The 23,783-nt window shown below is 46.3% G+C and overlaps 1 protein-coding gene across 50 annotated transcripts in view; it reads right to left on the bottom strand.

The window, feature by feature from the left end:
• Positions 1 to 3,385: 3,385 nt before the first annotated feature.
• The window catches only part of PPP6R3 (protein phosphatase 6 regulatory subunit 3), a 140,780-nt gene continuing 120,382 nt past the window's right edge, over positions 3,386 to 23,783 (bottom strand). For 28 of the 50 annotated variants that reach the window (XM_023653816.2, XM_070228509.1, XM_070228513.1 and 25 more), the window contains 6 exons: positions 23,029 to 23,150; positions 18,635 to 18,788; positions 17,096 to 17,202; positions 14,587 to 14,737; positions 8,957 to 9,076; positions 3,386 to 5,621 (listed from right to left, as the gene is read on the bottom strand). In XM_023653816.2, coding sequence (XP_023509584.1) covers positions 5,570 to 5,621; positions 8,957 to 9,076; positions 14,587 to 14,737; positions 17,096 to 17,202; positions 18,635 to 18,788; positions 23,029 to 23,150 — 706 coding nt within the window. In that variant the 3' untranslated portion in view covers positions 3,386 to 5,569. 50 annotated transcript variants of the gene reach the window in all.

Raw genomic sequence — 23,783 nt, 5'->3', positions numbered from 1 at the left:
TCCTTTCCTTTCTGAGACTCCAAATACACGTTACATTTTTACTGTATCCTGTATCTCTTTCGGTGCTTTTCTGTATTTTCCATCCCTTTCTGAATGTTTTCTACAGACCTATCATAATTTCACCAATCTTATCTCCTGCTTGTCCAACTGCTTTTAAATTCATTTATTGGGTTTTTAATTCCAGTTACTCTATGTTTCAGTTTTATAGTTCCCATTTGATTTTTTTTTCTGTGACAGATTCCAGTTCTTTGGTGAAGTCCTCCAATCGGCCATCTATTCCCTTGAATATATTGATCACCTTTTAAAATCTGAAATCTCCAACATCTGGATCAACTGCATGTCTGTTCTCGTTTTCAGTCACTTGGCATGTTTTGTCTTCTGGAAAATCTAAGAAACTTCTAGAGCTTCACAGAAAGAAATACAGTACAAACTCTTATGTGTCTTGCTCCTTTTGCTTAATGTGTTTTTGAGATTCATACATGTCACATTTATCACAGTTCATTCCTGCTGAGTGCTGAGTGATATTCTACTGTTAATATACCACAATCTGCTTATCCATTTTCCTGTTGGACGTGTTTCTTTATCTTCTGTCATTATGAATAAATCAACAATAAACATCCTTGTACATCTCTTGTGGACATATATTTTCATTTCTCCTGGGTGAGCACACAGAACTGTGGAGTCGTAAGGCAGAAGTATGCCTCATCTGAAAAAATGAATACGAGAACTTGCCCAAGTATTCCAAATTGGATGTATCATTTTAGACGGCGATATGTGAGTTCCAGTGGCTCCACACTGTCACCAGTATTTGGTACTGTCAGTCTTTTTAATTTCAGCCATTCTAACACATGGGAAGTGGTATCTTTTCGTGGTTTCAGTTTGCATTCCCGAGTGACTCATGACACTGAACGTTTCATGTTCTTATTGGTCACGCATGTATCTTCGTTGTGACGATCTGTTCAAGTCTGTAGGCCATTTGTTAAATTGGGTTTTTTATTTGCATTTTCTCTCTTCAAGCTATGAGTCCTTTGTCAGGACACAGAGATTATTGTTTTCCTGGCAGTCCATGATCTAACTGTTGACTGTGAAGAGCAGAAAAATTTAATTTTGATTTTCCTCTGTGATTTGTACTGTGTCCTAAGAAACCTTCGCCCGTTCCAAAGCTGTTTAGATGTTGGTTTTCTCCTAGAAGCTTGTTCAAGTACTCAGTTTAGACCTATGACCTATTTTGGATTCATTTTTGTATATGGCATATGCTAGAAGTCAAAGTTCATTTCTTTCCACACAAACATCCAGTTATTGGTCACTGGTTGAAAAGATTCCTTTCCCCACGTAATTGCCTTGGCAATGTTGTTGAAAATCAACTGTTCTCGTATTTATGGGTCTATTTTTTGATTCCATTCCATTTTATTGATCTATTTCAGAGGTTGGCAAACTTCTTCTGCACAGGGCCAGATGGTAAATATTCTGGGGTTTGTAGGCCACTTGGTCTCTGTTGCAACTACTCAGTTCTGCCAATGCATCGCGAGAGCAGCCAATTGGGGGGCAGTCCCATAAGTTGCTCAAAGTCTCAACTGCTGTAAGCTTGTCAGATTTAATTCTCATCTACTCATTGGTCTGTCTGGGAACTGGTTTGTGCTCCACTCGTCAGTTGTTGTCTGCTGCTCTGCCTGTAACATTTTTATTGTTCTACTGGCTACCAAATATTCTATACTCTCATCTCCACTCATTGCTCCACTTTGAAATCAAATTGCTAAATTCCAAGAAAAAATTACCAGAAGAATTTGATTGGGAGTGTACTATTATAACAGCTAATATGGAGCACTTACATAGTCAAGCATTGTTCTGTTACATATTTAAATGTGTTACACTTAATCTTCACAACTCTGTCACTTGCCAGCTGGGCATCCTTGGACCAAACTACTTAATCTGTGTCCTTCTTATGCACGTGTAAAGTAAGGAGAGCTATCTATCTCATAAACCTGCCGTGAAGACAACTTACGCACATAAAGCCCTTAGAACAGTGCCTGCATACAGTAAGAACTCATTATGTTAACAAGTAGAGAACTGTACAGGAATAACCACCACCAAATGGCTTACTAAGGTGGTGTGCAACACTGGCAGCTGCGGTGGTCCTTGCCTTTGAAGCACTGTAACCTCCCTGGGCTCGTAATTCAAAGGAGCAGGGTGTCACCTGTGTGTTCGGTAAGCAGCGAAAGACTGGCATAGACAGGAAAGGCACCAGCATGTGCCGAATGCTGCAAAGGCCTCAGTAAGGACAAGAATGGGATCCAGAGGGAGGAAACTGGACCAAGTCAAGAATGAACACAGCCTACGGGATGAGTCAAGCAATGCAACTCCTTAACTCTGTCGCTGCAGTGCAGACGCGGCCACAGACAACCTACGAACAGACGGGCAGAGCTGGGTCCCCACAAAACTACCTGGACTGACAGGGGCTGGGCCAGAGCTGGCACCTGGAATGTAGCTGCTCCGAGGCAGAAAGATAATCAAATCCATTTGATTGCACTGAAGGTGCTTGAGTTTTCTGGAGACACAGGTTTTAAATAAAACAGCAGGTTTAAAGCCAGGATTCAGAAAGGCTAGCTGGTGACACGACGGGGTTGAGAAGTGAGTGGAGAGTTAACAGCTAACATTTATTAAGCGTTTACTGTAACGCAAGAACTATCTATCTAAGTCTAGGAACTTGTTACTAGCATTTTCCCCACCTGACAGAAGCTGAGACGAAGAGACGTTAACCAGCCTGAGTGGCTGAGGTGGGATGCGAACACAAGCCCCTGGCCCCGGAGCCCATGCCTGTCCAGTGGGAGGTCTGCAGTCCAGGCGTGCAGAGGTGTGGGCCCAAGCCAGCGCAGAGGGGCCTGGTGACCAACTGGCCGTGGGGGACAACAGGAACCAGGGGGACACTTGTTTATGCAAAGAGGTGGAAGGGGAGTGAAGAATGAGCAGCTGGGATGAGGCATCACGTTTGAAACATCGTAACAGAACACCTGACAAACACCACCAGAGAGTTACTGGGAGGGCTGGGAGCCAAAAAGCACAGGCTGGGGGCGTGCAGCACACGGAGGAGAAGCAGCTGGAGGACAAGAGCCAGAGGCTCTCCCTGTCAACAAAAGTAGGCTGAGCACCCGTGTGTCAGGCACGGATTGTTCTAGGCTTTTGGGGTAGAGCAGTGGGCAAGATGATTCCTGACCCTGAGGCTGGCACACTCGTCACTCAGTATGGCTCAGACTCTTGCACAACATCTGGTATACAGCACAAGAGCTGATGCCAGGAAGCCCCAATCCATTAAAAACCAACAGTGCTTCTCTCATTGGAGCCCCCACACCCTGTCTGGTTAGTAAGGCCCAAGCAAGGTACAAGAGAATTTCTAGAAACAAAGAATCAGGCTTTATTTTTGTTGTTATTTTTAATACAGGTTTCGTACTGTAGACATCTGTTAGTCTCATAATTCAGTATGGCCAGTACACAGAAATTAAAGTAGAAATGAAATGAGAGTGGCCTTGTTCCTGGTCCTTGGGCTGGCACCTGCCAACCCCCGACAGACTCTGTTCTTCCCATCCTCGTGTCCTTTCCCTGCCACTTCAGACAAGCAAGACAAAACACCGCCCAAAAGAAAAACCCCGAATGCTCTTTCATCAGCAGTAGGTGGGATGAAATAAGACGCGTTACCTTGGGTGGGATGGAGAAGCCAACCCAATCCAAACCACAGATAGGCAGCATGGGCCACCCCTGGAGCTGAGCCCTGGCGGTGGCCAGCACAGCTCTCCACCAGGTGAGACGAGACGGCACCATCCATGAGCAGTCCTCAAGTGAGTCCCGTGCCACGTAGGTCAGCCTCCTGGAGACAAGCGAAAGGAGCCCTGTCCTCTGGTGGCGCTAGGTTCCAGGGGAGAACACACGAGGACAGTCTCTTCTGAGAGGAGCTCACAGCAGAGAGGGTTCCTGAGGAGGCGCGAAGGCCAGGTGAGGCACCCCTGCCACCTGTCCCAGGGCGTCCTGCCGACTCCACTGTCCTTGGTGCCAAACCTCACGAGGAGTTACTATCCCATTTACAATGGACAAGTAAATACGAAATAAGGCATCAGACGTTTCATTTCTTTATTTCCATATGCAATGAATGTTTAGGCACGCTGCTTGGGATGCTATTTCTAAAAAAAATCGTTGGCCATTTTTCAGAATATCCTTTTGGTTTTAAATACTGGTCAGGAAAAACAAATGATGTAAAAATACGTGAATAATTTTCTATTACAGAAATGAAAAACTGATTTGCATCTAAAAGTGCAAGAGGTGAAGTAATTGAACTCTTTCACCAGACGGTATGGCAATATACAATATATTGCTTCAGCTGTTTGAGAAGGCTGGGATGGATTTTTTTATATTGACATAGAAAATTATAAATTACATTGAATTAGTATCCATAATCACTATATATATACACAAACCAGTTCTAAAAAAAATACACTGGTTTAGAATTTACGAGTGAAAATCTCACAAGGTACAGTAAAACAATTAACATGCTTAGGTGCCGGATTCTGATTTCTAGTTTAAAATACTAGCCTGTAAAATGAACGCACTCTAATTCCATTAGCAGCACGAGCATTTTTCAACTGACTTGCCTAATATGATTTAGGTATGTTAAATACGCAGATTGCTCTGAAATGTTCATTTGGTGATGCTTGTTAACAAGGTAAATTTTGGTGAATGGGTTAAAAGGCAGATGAACTACCGAAACAAAACAAAAAACGAAAACGAAAACGAAAAACAAAAAAAACCCAAACCACAAGCCATGTACACTCCAAATAGTCTAGTGTTTCACCTGTAGGAATAATCATTTCAAGCAAACGAGACTTTAACAGAACATATGGCTTTACAATAACATCAATTTATCAACTAAGCTGGAGCAATAAATACTTAATCTCTACCAATAGACTTACATTTTTTGATCCGTTTTAAACAATACAGAAAACAGTTACCAATCAAAAACTGGTTATAAAAAGAACACCAAATATTTCTTATTCAAAATCACCTTTGTAAGTTAGAACAACCAAAATAACACTTAGAGGGCATTGCAATCCGACAACTCCTTGCCAACCTGGAAGAAAAATGAATTCAGAATTTTGTACAAGGTGAAAAATGTATGAAAACTGCCTAATACTTTGGTCACACTAATAATTGTCAAATAGTTATGTTTCAAATACAATAGATCTGTGTATTCACTTTTATAAAACTACTCTTACAGCCATTTAACTATAGCATTACTACCATCATTACATGGGTGGCAAGATCTTATTTCACAGGCTACCCATTATTTAGAACAATACAATATAAACATACGCAAAAATTCTTGGTATTTGTCAATGTGCAATATTTTTACACTTCTGAATCTCTCTGTACAATGTCTCAGAATCTAGAATATAAAGGTTGCTGGTCCTGATCCCTTGCAGAGTGAGTGCAGCAGTGGCGGCTGGGCGGGCTCCAGACGAAGCCGCCAGAGCCCTGGGATGGTGGCGGTCTGCAGTCCTCAGTCAGCAGCAGCAGGGGTCACTCATCATACAGGGCCGTTGACTGACGTGTCGCCTGGCAGGCTTGGCTGGTCTGTCCTACAGAGCAAGAGACATCGGAGGCACTTACAGCAGAAATCTGAGACAGAAAATTAACTTGGTTTAGCTCCCTCAGGGTGGGGAGCGTTTATTTGAATGTTGTTTATGCAATGCCCAGCACAAAGCCTGCCACTTAGTAGTTACTTAATGAAATGCTTCATAAATCAATTTATCTAAAGCTCCAGAAAGTCCAGCTGAATAGCAGCTAAGCTTCATCTTTATCAGGCATTTAACAAGGGCTGCAGAAGACAGGTTCTCCGAGATAACTACCCTACCTCAGCCTCTTCCAAGCACAAATGCAGACAGGTCAGTGGCTTTTATTTTGTTTAAAGACTGGCACCTGAGCTAACTTCTGTTGCCAATCTTTTCTTCTCCTCCTCCCCCGCAAAGTCCCCCAGTACATAGCTGTGTATTCTAGCTGTAAGCACCTCTGGCTGTCCCGTGTGGGACGCCGCCTCAGGATGGCCTGGTGAGCGGTGCCATGTCGGCGCCCAGCATCCAAACTGGCGAAACCCCAGGCTGCCGAAGCAGAGTGCGCAAACTCAGCCACGGGGCCGGCCCCGGAACAGGGGTTTTTAAACTGTCACTCCCAGAGCCTTCGGGAGCTACTTGCTCAGCCCTCCTCCAAAACAGCTTTTCACCTGCTCCATATATTGAAATCCACATAAAATTTCATTTGAAAAATAGGATTCTGCTACTAAGCGAGGGGGGGAGAAAAGGAAGCAAAAGAAAAAGCTTGTAAAGAGGACCAACTGTCGGGAACTGAGATGTGCACTGGCCAGTGTGCTCCCACGAAGCAGACGCTAGGTTTCAAGTTGGAGGGAAGGAGAGGCGGGTACCATATGAACAAGGCCAGGACAGAAGACATAAATTCTGCCTTCTGTCAAAATTACAACCTGAACACGTAAGAGATTCCTGATGGTGTGACCAAAACGATTTCATAAAGCAGACCTGGCAAAGGATGCTTAGAGCTGAAATTGGGATGCATACAGTTACTTTTGAACTAGCCTTCAGAATTCATAAACAGAACGCTTCAGATACCTGCTATTCTTAACAGAGAACCAAGAAGCCAGCTCCACACACACAGTACACTCTCTCCTTACACTGGGTGAAGGCTCACTCTATCAGAGACACGGGAACCAAGAGTTCTGGAACCAGGCAGAACAGGGACATAGCCTGCCTTCACCACTTACAAGCTGTGTGATCTTAAGCAAATTTCTTAACCTCTTGCAGTCCAGCTTTCTCCCCCTGTAAAAGGGGGACAATAATCCCCTCCATAGAGGTTAGTAAGTATATAATGCGTGCAAAGTGCTCAGCACACTGGCTGGCACAGACATGGTACGCACTTGATAAACAGCAGTGAAAAATAAATTGCCGTGGCAATGTGAATCTTTGAGTGCAACAGTGCACATCTGACAATCCAAAGGCTCACGATCTCTGGCTGCGACAGGAACCTTGCGGGAAGACTGCGTATGAAAAGTCCCAGATGGCTCCCTTCATCTCCAACACTGCCCTAAACTGCTCGTAGAACACAAATGTGACACACGGGAAACTGACCGTCTCCTGCCATCACAGCAGCTCCAAGGGCCCTGTCTCAGGGGCTTCTGTCCGCCCTATGAGACCCCTGCTCCTTCCTCAGCTCCGCTCGCTCCTCACTGGCAGCTCTCCACGTGCCCCCAGACCATCAGTGGGTCCTGCTTTATCATCAGGCCTGGACCCGTGGCTGCCGTTCTCAAACGTGTTGGACGGAGGACGATGGATGAATGCATGGACACAAGCGATGCCCCCTTCTTCCACCGGCTCCCCCCACTCTCTCCTCCACCATCTGTCCCGCAGATTGGAGAGGCAAGGCTCTTCACACAGATATTTCTGGGCAGGAGAGCAAGTGGGTTCCCTGAAGCACACAATCCTGCACTCCAGAGGGCCAAAGAAACGGTCCCAGAGCCCGTGTCCTTTATGTCAGAGACCAGACTCCCGAAGCAGTGACTCCAGGTTGGGAGAGTGGGACCCTCCTGCCTCCCAGGCCGCCCTCAGTACAAAGGAAGTGTGCAGGTAACAGGGCTGACAGGACTGACTGGGAATTAGACTTCGAGGACCTTTAAAAACACACACGGGAAACTCCAGGCAAACACCTGACTCGCCCAAATGCTCAGAAGCATGGGTGGGGCTGGAGGCCAGAGCTGGAGCGCCACCCTGCCTCCTCCTCCAACACTGTCACTAGAGCCGACACGCTCAGATGGTTCTTAGAAGTAATTTGCTGCATGCACAGTTTTTTTAATCACAAAAGCAAACCCCTCATCCTGGCTTTAATTTCCACGAGGGAAACAAAAGCAGGGTGTGCTACACTATGAATATAAAGGCTTGCTGACCAGTGAACAGAGAGTGCCCCCTACTGGTTCCCACTGGTTACATTCCCCCTAAAATGCCGAGACGATGGGGGGTTGGGGGGGGCGGGGCGCGGCAAGGGGTAAGTAGTTCTCTGAAATGCCTTGGAAGGTTACTCTATTCCTTATGGAGGCATATACAAACCCAGGTATGTCTAATCACACAGATGACTCTGGGAAGTGCTGAGCAAAGCTCCTTGTGGGCCGAGGACAAATCATCCTCTTCCGGCACGAGCGCTGGAGCGACCTGAGACCACACCCGCTTGGCCTGTGAGGTTGTGTGCAGCGGGCGCCAGCCCTGGGTGGCTAAGGCTTTGGCCCAGCCTATCCCTGTGGACCAGTGGCTCAGTCACAGCAAAAGGTGACCAGAAAGAAACATCGTATGCCAAATCACTTGGCTCTGGCAGTAGGATTTTCACACTTAAGGTAAATAGTTTGCAAAACCAAACCAAACAGAGGATCATCTAAGAGTTGAGAATAGCTCCACGTATGAAAGGGTCTCCGGGGAAGTTCTCCATGCGCCACACAGCACGTCGGTGGGAACACGGGCACCAGGAGCTGCTTGTGCCTGGCGGCTAGGTGAATTTAGGGGACCCACAGGAACTCGGTCGCCACGGCCTAGGGAACTTAATCCTGGAGGGGCTCAGCATCAGCCTCAACGCAGTGCCACAGCAAAAGAAAAAAGGGGCGGAGCAGCATCAGGGACCCTTCCATTCCGAGTAATTCCTTAAAGAGCTAGTGATGTTACTGAATTTCCAAAAACCAGTCAGTTTTTGGCTTCTAGGGTAAAGCAGATAAACTGTTATTTCTAAGTTCTCAGCTCAATCACCCCGATTATATAAGGACTGAGAAAGGGCTACTGTGTCTCCCACGGCCCAGGTGCCAACTTCACTCCCAGCTCCCAGGAGACAGGAGCCAAGGTCCGCGCAGGGCGAGGCGCTGGGTGGTTACCTCCGCTCCGGACTACTGCTGGGGGCCCGGGGGGCCGCAGACTTCGCCTCTGCCGTCTCAGGGCTCTCCTCCACATCTTTACAAGCAGCATCTTGAGAGGTAGACAGTTTTCCTTCCTCACTGCGGGAAAAAGGAGGACAGGCGGCATTAGACACCCAGGTACCAGCGCAGAGTGGAGGATGAGGACACATGCAAATGGCTCTGGGAGTCATGGTTGCCATGGAGTCAAAGCCCTGAGGCTGAGCATGCTCAGGTGAGGGATGACAGGGACCACAGACAGTGACTGGGAAATCACGAAAGGAGAGGATCACAGACAAGTAGGAACCAAGAGGGACGATGGAACGCAGCTGGTGTCTGGTAACGAACGGCCCACAGCACTGTACGTACCGATAGGATCTCAACACTCTGAGGCCAAGTGTGCAAAACAGAAAAAGAAATGTACAAGAGTTTCAGAATACTCCTAGAAATGAGGAATTTTGGGGAATAATATGTCCACGACTGCACATAAGCAAAACTGCAGAGTCGGTGAAGGTGTCAAATGAACCTGTTTGAAGGAATGAGTCTTGAGTTAAAGCATTTTGCTTCCAGGGCTCCGCCCACCATCTCAGCAGTCAGTAGGACAGACCCCCACGAGCTGATGGCTGATGACATGTGAGCAGCACGCCACGTGGCCTGAGCCAGGCCTGAGCCTCTCCAGCTGCCCTCCAACAACACTGAGAAGTACAAACACCAGGAGGGAAGAGAGCCAAGAACAGCGGCCAGAACAGGTCAACACTGATCCTGAGGGGTCCGAGGGCTTGGGGACATCAAACAGGAAAGGATTATTTTCCCCTTACCCCGCTCTTGGCGACAAAAGACAAGTAGTGAATGCTTTCAACTGTGTGCAGGCTGGAAACAGACTTTTGCCTATTCTGTCTGGATTTCCCACGTTGGCACAATCAAGAGGGCATTAAAGTGACCTAAGGGCAGCTAGAGGTTCCCTTTGGGAGCTGGGCCCTGTCCTGGATCGGCTTATGAAAAACCTAATCTTAGGATATTTCTCGGGTGGCTTTCAGATGGGTCTGGGCAATTTAAAAGGAGGAAAATGAACTACAGTTTAAAGATTTGTTGGCAGTCTAAGTTACCCGGTTCTTTACTCCTCTTGGTCCCCATTCTCTACTCCCTGCTCACCAAAGCACCACCCTGATAGGTTTAACACACATTACTTTCATTTTTGTAAAATGTACAGTCATTATATAGGTGGATTCGGAATCGTATAGTTGGCACTGAATCGTAGCCTCGCTGCGTTGTCTCTGTAACGCAGCACCGTCCGGAGGACCCCGCTGTCCCTGTGGACCACGGCGCAGTACCCTACGCAGGGCCCTCCTAATTCTACCGGCTCTCACAGCGACCAGCGCCGCGCTGCCCTCTCCCTTCCATGCCTCCAGGCACAACGCTGCTGCGACCGCTGTCTGTGACGCCAGTGGACCTGTGTGGGCATTTCTCAAGGCGCTAATCCCAGGAGTGGACAGTGCTGGTCATCTTTCCATCTACAAGGAAGCCCCTATGACGCTCCAGAACAAGTGCCCCAGTCTGCATTCCCCACGAGCAGGGAAACTGGGTGCCTGCAGCCCCACAGCCCCACCAACACTCAGCTTTATCTACTTTCTACCCTGCTAGTGTAATAAGAGGTATCTGACAACAAAGGGCTTTTGAGCACCTCTTCTTACTCTTTTAGCCTTTTTGGGTTTGTCTGTAAACTGCCTGCTGTTATCTTTCGCCCACCTTCTGACTTGGGTTTTCTATCTTTTCCTCATTGTTTATAATTCCTTGAATATTAAATGTTAATTTCTTCTTGATGTAGATACTATATGCTTTTCCCTATTTGCCATCTGCCTCTTAATTTTGTCTACAGTGCTTTATCAACCATAAATTCTTAACTCTGATGCAATCCGATCTATTCTTTGTATTATGATTTACGCTTTTGAAGGTGTTGTGCTTTGTTTTGCACAAGAGGTCCTTTTCTGCCCACAGGTTGGGAAGATCTGATGCATTTGCTTCTACCTACCTGGGGCTTGGCTGCACGCCTTAAACCTAGCAGCTCATTTCTCATCTGGTCAGTGGGCTGACACCCACAGCACCTGTCTTACCTTGAGAGAAATCAGGAGTTAACTCATGTGGACGTTCAGAGCACAGCGTCTGCACACGGAGCACTGCACACCCGCTCTGCCCCTCGCAGTCGCCTGCCGTCCACCTGGACTCCTTCCCTTGTGGATCAGGGAGGCCCAGTCCTCTTGCTCCCCGTCCTGAGCCAGCCCCTCGCTCCCCGCAATAAGCCCTCACCTTGCTAATGAGCACTCTCCTCCATCACATGGCCCTTTAACTATCTGTATTCCAATGTCACACTGTTTTAGCTATTGGGACTTCGCCATATGACCAAATATCTGCCAGGACAAATCACTTATTTAATCTTCCTTACAGTTCTCTAAGTAATTTAAGAATCTTTATTATTCCATAAACATTCTAGAGTGTGTTTACCAAGCGCCTTTTAAAAATCCAACTTGAATTTCGATTGGGCCTGCATTCAACTGAAGGAGGAATTGGTGATGGCGCATGTCCCTGAGGCACTGAGCCAGCCCACCGCAGGGCATGACGGCCTCCTCTTGTCCCCATCTTCCGGGCTGCTTTTATTAGCACTTTCAATTCTTCTCTATAGATACCCGGGTCAAGACAACTCCTAAATAATTTAGTTTCATGTATTTTGTGACTGGCACTTTGCCTTTTATTATGCATCCCAGTTGCTTATTAATGATGTCGAGAAAGACTGCTGATTTTTAAACTTAATCTCTTACCCAGCAGCCTTGCTGACCTCTCCTTACTTACAGAAGTTTGCTCCTCACTTGGCTGCACGTGATCATTCTGCTCTGTTAATAATTACAGCTTTATCACTTCCTGTCTGATCTTTACCTATAGCTTTTTCTTCGTCTTTCCTCAGGACAATGCCCGGGACCGCTACACAGTGGGAGTGACAAGGGACAACCTTATTTGTTCGTTACCTTGAAGTGAATGCATCTAAAATTTCCCCATTCAGCTTAATTTCTGCTGCAGTATTTTGGTATTTCACTTTTATCAAGTTATGGAAATTCACTTCTGTTCCCGCTTTGCTCAGAGTTTTAATCATATATAGATATGGAACTTTATCAAAAGCTTCATCACAAACATCAAAGGCTTTTCTTCCGGTCTATTAATATATAGTGAATTGCACGGACAGATTTTTCTGACACTGAACCATCCTTGCAGTCCAGGGATAAACGATAAACTCTAACAGACCATGATGTATTGCTTCTAATATGCTATGGGATTCAGTTAGCAAATATCTTTAACAGAATTTTTGCATTTAGTTTGCTTGTAAGTGACATGAGCTGATCATTTTCTATAATTATCCTTATATAGTTTTGGAATTAAGATTTCACTGCCTTATAAAAAGATCCAGGCAGTTTTTACACTTTTTCTATCCTCTGTAACAACTTAAGATGGGAATTAGTAGATGAGTGTGCATGAAACAGCACTGCATCACCACCAACACCCGCCGTGGAGTTGGTCTGCTCCTTGCTTTCCTCCACAGATAACGGCTTGTTTGTATCTTTTGTCCGTTTTTAAAATTGTCAGACTGTGTGTCTCTCTCTTACCAATACTAGGTTCTTCCTCTATCCTGCTACTGAATCTTTCTTGGTGGTGATGGTTTTGTCTTTTAATTTTATTGTGTCTTTTAGAAACACTAGAAATTAAATAAAGCCAAATTTATCAATCTTCTCCTTTACGGTGTGGCTTTTTTATAACTAAAAAATCTTTTACCCCCAAATTCTGAGAATACTCTCTCATGTTATCTTCCAAAAGTCGTAGTTTTGCCTTTCATACTTATGTTGAGATAAAGATGTAATTTTATTTTTCTCCAAAGCGGATAATCACTATTTATTAGTATGTTCTTTCCTCACCAAATTATGTCATTCTAACATGTAGCAAGCTCATGTAAGTGCAGGGGGCTTATCTGTATAACTCTGGGCCAAGGCCACATCATCTCAACAAGAGCAGCTTTAATGAGAAGTCTTGATATCTAATACGGTGAAACCTCCCTCCCTTTCTTCTTCAAAATGATCTTGGCTATTTCTGACTCTCTCTGGTCTTCTTTCTGAATATCACAATTGGCTTCTCGATTTCCATGAAAAACCCCACTGGGATTTTGATGAGAAATGCATTCATTTTATAGATTAATTTGTTAAGAAACACGAAAGATACTGTCCCATTCTAACATGGCATCTCTCCCTATGTATTTAGGTCTTTATCTTTCAATCTTAGTTACCTTATAGACAAGGTTTAACATGTTAATTTTTAAAAAGGGAGCACACCTAGGGCATCTTGTATTGGTGTATAGGATGTAAATAATCAGTGTGCGTATCCAGTAAACTTTCCTAGTAATTCTAATACCTGTCAATAGCTTCAGTTGGAACTTTTTATGTGGAAAATCACAACCTACAAACAAATAATAATAATTTTATTTCTTTCAAATCTTTATACCTTTTATTTATTTTTATTTTATGAGGCATTTGCTGAGACCCCCAGCACAGCGCTGAAGAGAAGCAGTAACTGGAGGTCTGACAGACTGGCTCACGTCTTTGAAGGCAATATTTCTAACGCTTCACTGTTAAGAATAAAGTCTGCTAGAGATTTTTTTCAGTTTCAGGTAGCTACTTTCTATTCCTAGGTTGCTAAAAGGTCATGAACAAATTTTTATCAAATCCTTCTCTCCCTTTACTGAAGGCCCAAATGGTTTTTATTCTTATATCAGTCTGTGAATTACCTTCATTAATTTTTACAATGTTATAATATCCTCACATACATCCTTGGTCATGACTTAAAAATACATTGCTGGATTTGGTTTGCTGGCTTTTAACTTTAAGGCTTTGTGCATACACACCCACCCATGAAACTACCCTACGATTAATTTTTCTCTCTCATGCTTTGTTTTGTAGAGACCTCGTAATGGGTTCGGAAGCTATAGATGGAGACCAAAGCTCTAAGCACTGATTTGGTTGCAGCCTGTAAGTTTTGACAGAAATTTTTTCATTACTTTCAGTTTTAAGTTTTTGATTTCCATCACAATCCCTTTTTTGGCCCATGAGTTTAGAGGTGAAGTTAACTTCCAATTTTTTTTTAAAAGCAATCATTTTACTACTGAATTCTAACGACTGCTTTATGTCTGGAGAAAACGATCTGTATGATCCCAAACCTTTGGTTTTGATGGGCGAAGCTCCGTAGCCTGTACACGAGTCAATTTCTAACATGGCGGAAGATCTGTCACTTTTTTACACTCATGTATTCTGAATCCACTAGACTTACACTACAGTCTTCTGAACACGACAAAAGTAGAGAGAAAGAGAGAGAGAGAAAGGCACTCGGGACCCAAACTCCACCTCTCCATCAAGATTTAACGAGTTCAATGGAGATATTAGAGAGACGCCAGGCTAACGTCTGCACCCACATCTGAATCTGAATCTGAATCTGAGTCAGATTAAAGACATTAGCCTTTGAGTCCTTTCCCCACAACCCTCCCAACAACCTGAAGCTGCCAGTGCGATCCAGCCCCTGGTTACCTTTTGAAGACCGCAGTCTCTGTCTTGGCGTCGACAGTGAGGCTGAGAGTTTCCTTCATGCCGCCATTCATCACTGTCTCAGTTACCTTGTCTGCACTTTCTGCATCCTCCTCTCCGTCAGAGCTGGCTTCCATGGCCATACTGCCTGGCGCTGAAAAGAACACACAGCTGATGGTCACGCACACCAAAACCAAACGAACCACCACCCCTCTTCTGTGCAGATCTGTCCACCCCAAGTTACATCTACCACTTGAAGAAGGAACAAAAGCACGAGACAATTTGTTTCTTGTTGCCTGGGCTGATTCTTTTTTTTTTTTTTTTTTACATTTTATTAAGATTATGATAGTTTACAACCTCGTGAAATTTCAGTTGTACATTATTGTCAGTCGTGTTGTAGGTGCACCACTTCACCCTTTGTGCCCTCCCCCGACCCCCCTTTCCCCTGGTAACCACCAATCAGTTCTCTTTGTCCACATGTTTAACTTCCACCTGTGAGTGGAGTCATACAGAGTTCATCTTTCTCTATCTGGCTTATTTCGCTTAACATAATACCCTCAAGGTCCATCCATTTTGTTGTGAATGGGACGATTTTATCCGTTTTTATGGCTGAGTAGTATTCCATTGTGTATATATACCATATCTTCTTTATCCAATCATCAGTTGATGGGCACTTAGGTTGCTTCCACGTCTTGGCTATTGTAAATAATGCTGTGATGAACATAGGGGTGCGTGGGACTTTTGGAATTGCTGATTTCAAGTTCTTTGGATGGATACCCAGTAGTGGGATGGCTGGGTCATGTGGTATTTCTATTTTTAATTTTTTGAGAAATCTCCATACTGTTTTCCATAGTGGCTGCACCAGTTTGCATCCCCACCAACAGTGTATGAGGGTTCCTTTTTCTCCACAACCTCTCCAACATCTGTCACTTTTTGTGTTGGTTATTTCTGCCATTCTAACAGGTGTAAGATGATATCCTAGTGTAGTTCTGATTCTTGACGGGCACAGCCTTCTTAAAAATGCCACTAGAGGGCCAGCCCTGGTGGCCTAGTGGCTAAGTTTGGTGCACTCCATATCAGCAGCCCAGGTTTGGTTCCCAGGCGTGGACCTACACCACTCGTCTCAGTGGCCATGCTGTGGTGGTGGCTCACATACAAAAAGAGGAAGACTGGCAGCAGACGTTAGCTCAGGGCGAGTCTTCCTCACAAACAGCCCTAAGAGTGACATTCCAGGGGTGTTCTTCAGCAGGGGCACCAGGTGCCCCACAGCCTTCCCAGCTCTGTGTCTACACACACCCAGCCTCCTCCCAGCGCTCTCCTGTTCGTAAGGTTTTCCAGTGCACAGCAGAGGGCAGAGCAGGCAGTTACGTATTCTGGCCTCCACCCACGACAACCCACAAGTGCCTAGTTTACACTTCACCCACTATACCGTTCTCATTCATCCTTCTCCCCTGCAGTTGTCCCACTTGGGTCCTATTCTTTGTTTCTTTTTCAGCTGCTTTCTGTGGTTGCTTGTGGATTATTTCTTTGTTCTATAAGAGGGAGCCACATGGTATACTGGTTATGAGCTTGGGCTCTGAAGTCAGACTTCCTGAACTCAAACCCCCGCCTCACCACTTCCCAGGTGCATAACCATCACCCAAGGTTCCGACCCTGTGCCTGAGTTTTCTTATTCCCAAAATGGGGATAATTGAACCCACCTGTAGAACTGTTGATAGATAAAACGAGGTCATCTATATAAAATTTTTAGAATGACAAAAATCTTACTTACTAGTTTTATGACTTTTCCCTGCTTCTCGGTTCTTGTGCCCTCTGCTTGAGTTTCTTTTTCTAAGGACTCACGTCTCTGTTCCCTTCACATACTACCCTTCACACCCCCTTCACTCAGCTCCTTCCTCTCCCCCGCCTCCCAAAGCCCTAATCATCAGGTTGAAAACAGTCAGGGCCTACGCAAGGAACAACGTGCGCATTCTGAATAAAAAGACAACCCACTGCATTCCCTTGACCATTTCATCTGTTCAGAAAGGTGAGAAGAAAATAAAGAGCCCCAGTGCATGAAACATGCCCAGACAGGCACACAAGCTCCAGCGAAGCGAACTCCAGGGGACAAAGAACGGGGTGCAGGCCGGGCTTGGAACGCACACACAGACTGATTCCAGTCTTATTCACCCTGGTACTGCAGGCTAAGACATTCTTCCTCTCTGGGCCTGTTTCTTCTCTATACATTGATGAGACTGAATAACTGGTAACTTAGATCCCTTATTCCTTCTAGAATCAACATGCTGTGGTTCTGGAATGAATATATAATTTCTTCAGTTACCCTGTGGACAGCAGACCCACTATCTCATTTTCCTGGGTCCTTTGAGCCCTCGAGTCAAGACTGGTTTTATAAACCTGGTATATGCACAAAGACAACTTTTCAGATCTAGAAAACTAAGCATTAGGTTAAAGCTTAAACAACAACAAAATGACCAGCCTACAGACCGTGCACCCTGGTCCTCTCCGCACCCACCTTCTGGCTGCACTGCCAGCGCAGCCACAGTGGGAGTCAGAGGGTCCATCGGTTCAGTGCTGGTTTCCATTTCCACTGGAGAATTACTCCTTAAAGAGTCTTTTGTACTTTTAGAAAAGAGAAAATTGAGATGTTAGCAGTGGGAAGTAACCCTCAGTTAACATTATTCACAAAAAACCTTTGAAAATCAGTTCGAGTTCCACTGCGGAGACACATCAGCAGTTGGTTACAGACTGCAAGGGCACATGGATCTCAGTGTGGACAGCGGCCTGAAGTGGCAGATGAGGGCAGGCAGGTCAATATTCTGCTAAATCAGCAGGGCAGGAACACAGGGATTTCTCTGAGGTTTCTAGACAGGTTCAATATCCCCCTGGCCTCTCATGCTCACCATAATCACCAGGCTCCCAGGGCTGGGACAGCAGCCGCATACACTGTACAGGACCAGCCGTATCCACAGTGCCATTTTTACAAAAATCGTTACTTACCTTGAGTCAAACTGTCCAGAGGACCTGGCCCTCTTAATGATATTTAATGACAAAACATGACCTGTGTACAAGGGGTAAAGGGAAGCAAGCTACTTCAACCACATTCTCAGTAACCAAGGACTCCTATCCTCCAGTTATAAAAGAGAGAGAAAAGCAAGACATGGAGACTTCCCTGTCCTGTACTGGGGAAGAGGCGGTGACACAGTTCATCATGCTGTGGAGACACGCCCACCCATCTCCCCTCGACCTCTGAATAAACTGCGTACTGCTATAGGCAACATAGGTTCTAACCGCCTCTTCGGTCCGTCTAGGATGAGAACTGCTAGCCCGAAACAGTGTGTCTTCCCAGCTTTTCCATTACCAGCGACTGTTTAAAAACATCACTTGTTAGAGCAGGAAGACAACAAAGTCTTTCAAATGGAGTGATGGACACTAATTTTTTTCAGTAGACAAAACCATGTTAACCAAATCAAACTAAGCTTAATGGGACATGAAATCCATGGTTAATACTCAAACGCTGCCACATAATTCAGGAAAATTACAAAATGACAGGGTGCTGTCATCAAGAATAATACAAATAACAAGACTGACAGCCACAGCTGTCACACCCCTTAATTGACTGCACTAGACGAGCTACAAGTGAAATTCGAGTTCCTGTTATCTATTAAATCCCACATCCAGTTTGCGTTTTTCTGCTCCACAGAGGCACCCGTCAGTTCTTCGGCTTCACCTCCTTCCTATTCTCCATTCTGTCCTGACAGCTTGGATGGGGCCCTTGGGGCTGCCTCTTCGGCAGCATCCTGCTAATTCCCTCCCTGGGGCCGCGTCCTCCCAGGCTCTCTTCACCCTCTCCTCCTTTCCCAGTTCATCCTGGACGAAAGGAAGGAGGACGGTGACTCTTTCTCCTGTAACTCACAGCAGTGTGTTTAATCCTGTTTAAGACATTACAGTCAACTTGGAAGTCAATCAGGGTGACCAGGAGTGTCGACAGCACACACACAGCCCCCCGGTTCTCCTGTAAAAAGGCTCAGAGAGTGGGTGCACAGCTGCTCACCTCAGGGAAGACGTGAACTCGGAGAAAGAAGCCCAGCCCGTCTCTTTGGTTGGCATTGGCTCCTCCGTGCTCCAGACGTCAGATCCCACCGAATCTAAGGGAGCACCGTGGGTTGTCTCCATGGGGACATCAAAATTAGCTGACCAGTTGGGTGCTAAAAAGAGGAGAGGAATTCCATTTTGAGAATACTTCGGCAGTGAAACACAACACAAGATATTTTTCAAAAACAGATTTGCAATGATAAAAAAGACCGGAGCTGTGGGGAAAAGGAGATCCTAATGTGCTACTGCCAGAATGGGAATGGCTCAGTCGCTTGGAGGGCAATTTGACAACAGCTATCCTATTATAAAGCTGGATGTTCCCTTTGATCGCTTAGCAATTCCCACTTCGAAGATTGTTTGCGCAAGAGAAACATCACACAAGGATGGAAAGCTACATATAAAAGAATATGTTAATGTTAATTTCTTAGTTTTGACAAATGCACCAAGGTTATATTAACACTGGGAGGGAGATGGGTGAAGTGTATATAGCCACTCCCTGTAGACTATTTCCAACTTTTCTGTAAATCTAAAATTATTCCAAAATAAAAAGTTTATTAAGTGAAAAACAAAAAGAGTATGTTGGCTATTTAACTGCAGTAAATTGGCCTCCCAGTCCCCATCTGGCCCATTTCATACTGTCAGTGGCCTTCCTGCAGTCTGCTGCTGTTAGCACCAACAGGAAGGCTGCCTGTGACATAACGGGAAATACAAATATTTGGTCTCCGCTCCCTCCAAAACCCTTGGAATCTCTGAAGTGGTGAGTTTTTTCTTGTATGCTAATGAGATGGCCCATGGCTGGAGCTCCAGGGGAGCCTCAGGTTGGGGGCTGGTTGCCAGGGGAACCATCAGAGGATTAGAGGATTGGAACTTTCAGCCCCAATCTTCTCCTCCCCCAATCTTCTAGGAAGGTAGAGGAGCTGGAAGTTGAGTTAATCACTAATGGCCAATGATTGAATCAGTCATGCCTACATAACGAGGCTTCATGAAAAATCCAAACTGCAGGGGTGCAGAGCTTCTGGGCTGCAAACAGCAGGCGGTGCATCACAAACTGCACGGGGACAGAAGCTCCCGTGCTCGGGACCCTTCTGGATCTTGTCCTATTTATCTCTTTACCTGGCTGTTCACCTGTGTCCTTCAAAATATCCTTTGCAATAAACTGGTAACAGGAAGTAAAGTGCTCTTCTGAATTCTGTGAGCTGTTCTGGCAAATAATGGAACCCAAAGACATCATGGGAACCCCCCATTTATAGGCAGTTGGTCAGATGTACCGGAGGCTGGGCCTTGTGACTGGCATCTGAAGTAGGGGCAGTCTTGTGGGCCTGAGCCCCTACCCTCTGGGCTCTAACTCTCACTCCAGGCAGACAGTGTCCGAACTGAACTGCAGGACACCCAGCTAGTGTTGGAGAATTGGTCTGTGTGGGAAAACCCACACGTCTGGTGTCAGAAGTGAAGTCTGGAGAGTAGAAAGGAAGAGTTCTTACTTACTTTTTAAGTCCCGCAGACACAGGACTGATTTCAGAGGGCGGAGTGGCAGGTCCGCCAGGCGCATGCCGCTTCCTGTCTGTGGGGCCCTCGCACCACGCCGCCTGCCGGCCAGTGTGCATCTACCCCGTCACCTCCTGAGAGGTGTGCCCCTTCAGATGAAACCAGGTCTGTGTATCTGCCGTCACCGCACACGACGCTCTTCCTTCACGGTACTCAGGCTGAATCCCCAAATTCTTGCTGGGGCCAAGCAGGGGTATTTTCTATCACAACTGGGCCCTCTGGACAAGGAAGGAATGCTACGCTGAGGGTCTGCCAGCTCTGGGCACCCGAGGGAGAGGGCTGAGGAGCGCCAGTGCGCAGCAGAAACGTACCCATCTCAAAGACGGGCCTCACTGTGTCTTCGGCAAGCTAGTCAACTTCCCCAAGCCGGGGTTTCCTCATCTGTTCGATTCAGAGACGGCCCGTCTACCTAGCGAGGTCCTGCAGGGATCACGCAGGGGCCTGCACGCAGCAGGGACCGAATGCAGGTTTGCTGCTCCACACCTGTGCCCTTTGATCTGTGCCCTTTGATCTGTGTGAGTGTGGCAGGGCTCCACCGATACCGCAAAGGGATGATACCCGAATGTCTGAAAAACGCCCCTGAAGGCTCAGAAAAGTCACCTTGACAGTTATTTTTGCCCGCCCACCATATGCAAAGCTCTGGAATCATTCCATCCCAATCGAAGTTCCACTTTATAAGTAAACTAGGTCACACAAAAATGACTTTCCCATTGTCATCACTCTGGGATAGTCTTTCTCAGACCAGCTCCCCAGAATCAGCCTGACATTAGAAGCTCTTCTAAACGGTCCAGAAAACCTCTGAAAGATGCCATAGAGATTGGTGGGGATGGCAAAGGCTTTCAAAGTCAGAGGATGACGCAGCCCAGAGCCCCGGGAAAAGGGCATCCTCCACCCTTGACCTCTGGAGATCCCGCAATGCCAAGGAGTCCTTCCAGAGGAGCAGTCAGCATGCTGAGGCCTGTCGGGCCGCGCTCCGTGACAGTAAGGGTGAATGTGACCTTCATCCGGGCTGCCCCGCAGCCCCATTTGTCCCTGTCCCCACACCCAGTTCTAGAGTCACAATGACACTGGCATGCAGTAAGTGATACCAAGTGTGCAGTCTCTCTCAAGTCATTTATCACCCACCTAGCTACCTCAAAGACTCTCAGATTCCGAAACACCATGCAGCCTTAAAAAAAGAAGGAAATCCTGTGACATGCTACAACATGGATGAACCTTAAGGACATTATGTGAAGTGAAATAAGCCGGTCACAAAATGACAAATACTCTGACTCCACTTACATGAGGTCCCTAGAGTCATCAAATTCCTAGAAGCAGAAGGTAGAACGATGGGTGCCAGGGGCTGGCGGAAGGGGAATGGGGAGCTGCTGCTCACCAAGTACAGCCTCAGTTTGCGAGATGAAATGGTTCTAGAGATCTGTTGCACGACAACGTGAACACACTCAACGCTACTGAAGCGTACACTTGAAAGCACCCAGACACGCGCTCTCTCCAAGCGAAACATCGGGGCCTGCGTCTCGTCTCGCCCCCTGCTGCCTGGTCTGTCCTCAGGAGCCCTCATCATCTCTTACGTGTGACAGGGAGGGTCTTAACGGTTTTCCTGTCTCCAGCGTGGGCTTTCTAATCCAGCTTTCACACTTGCCATGAGCGATCGATCATCTTGAAACAGTCAACAATGTTATTCTCAGTAAAATCCTCAGGGGGAGGATTACAGCCTTCAGAATAAACTCTTGTTCTGGCCTCTGGCCTTCTATGCCCGATTAAACAGCTGTGGGTCTCTGTGCCTTCAGATTAGTGCTTTTCTCTTTCGCACTGACTAATCCCTACTTGTCCTTAAGCACCACATTCTCTGGGAGGCCTCTGCAGACGCCAGGGGGAGCGGCTCTCCTCCTGCAGCACTGTTCTCATTACACTGTACCGTACATCTCTCCATCTCCTCAGCAGCTCTAAGCTCCTGGAGGCGGAGTCTGTCCCAGCACCTGGCACACAGAAGAAACTGGATAAAGGTGGCTTTGAACTGAACCACACAGAGAAAAGCCCATTTCTTCCTCCTGAAGAGGGCGAGCTGGAAAAGGAGTGACAGGATACAGGATAAATCTCTTTTCTTCTGTGGCTCTCAGTTTGGATCTGTAACATGTGGGCATTTGCTGGATTGCTGCTAGGGTCACGGGCAGCTGTGAGGTTACGGCGAGGTGGACCCTGACCTCCAGAGCTGGGTTTTGGCCTCTAGAACTGTGTACATAAAGGCCTTCCTGGGAACAGGAAGCAGTGTCAGCTGACAGGTGCTCTGTCACACGAAAATCTTCCCGGGCTTTCAGAAGTGAACAGTGTCTTTAAAAGGCCAGCCAATGTTAAGTCTCCTGAGCAAGTAGAGGACACAAACAAGCACTCGGCAGGACAAGCTTTAGGTTTGCAAGACTCACAGATAAACTCTGAAGAACCCATTTAAAACTGTTGAAGCTTCGCGGTGTTTCCTCCACTTTAGCGCACTCAGGACTTTACACATCACAAGATTCCCTCACCGCCCCACAGTCCCTGGTCCCTCCCGTCTGCGACGGCAGCCAGGCTCTGCAGCCAGACTCACAGCGGTCCACACGGGAAAGGGAGGCCTGCCATCAGAGCTCTCCCCGCTCCTCCCCTCCGGCCCGGGCCCTGAAACAAACCTCCACAGAGACGCGAATGACAACATGTGTTTCAACTTAAGTGTTCCTTCAGAAACCGTCTCGGATACTGCAGACCAGTCTGCCTATTTTTAAAGTACGTATTTCCAACACACAGCAACTGGCACGGCGGAATAAGGGAACTTACGTTCATTCAAGTCCACCTCCATCTTGTCTTCCGTGCTGGCACTGCTGGGCTCGAACAGGTCTTGTTTGGCTCCATCTTCTTCTTCAGAGTCTGTGCTTTCCTCACTATCGGTACTCCCCGAGCTAAGGGAAAAAGGATCAGAATATTTAATGCTGGATGTCAGGCATCAGCTAAATCTAGAAAATTCTAAAGGTCATCCAACAACAAAAAATTCATATTGCACTTCAACTGGACCCTGCCTGCCTGGCTGTCACCTTGTCCAGACTCTGCTCGTGAGTGTGCCACCTCGTCCTCGAGGCCATCGGCCGCCCTCCACTTGGCCTTTGCTTGAAGATGCGGATCAGTCTACACGCCTGCCTTCTGATAGGAGTGCGGCCAGCTCATGTGCTGTGAATGTGCGTCTCCCTGAGGACCAGCGAGACCGAGCTTTTTTCCACTTATTTACCACCCACGTATCTTCTTTTCTGAAATGTCTTTCCACATCTTTATTATATGTAAAAAATTGGGCTGCTGTCTTTTTTCTTTTACAGAGTTCTTCATATACTCTACATAGAAGTCCTTTATCAGAGAAATGATTCACAAACGCTTTCTCCTAGTGTACGCTTTGTCCTTTTGTTCTCCTGATAGCGTCTTTTGAAGAGAAGTGTTTAATTTTGATGCAATCTAACATCAAAATGTTTCTTTCACGCGAACTGCTTTTGCATCTTACAAATCTTTGCCTAACCCAGTCACAAAGATTTTCTAGTGTAAGTTTT

Source organism: Equus caballus, chromosome 12 (genome assembly GCF_041296265.1).
Source record: "Equus caballus isolate H_3958 breed thoroughbred chromosome 12, TB-T2T, whole genome shotgun sequence".
Taxonomy (NCBI): Eukaryota; Metazoa; Chordata; class Mammalia; order Perissodactyla; family Equidae; genus Equus; species Equus caballus.
The sequence above is the reverse complement of the archived record's forward strand: the minus strand, read 5'-3'. Positions and strand labels throughout refer to the sequence as shown.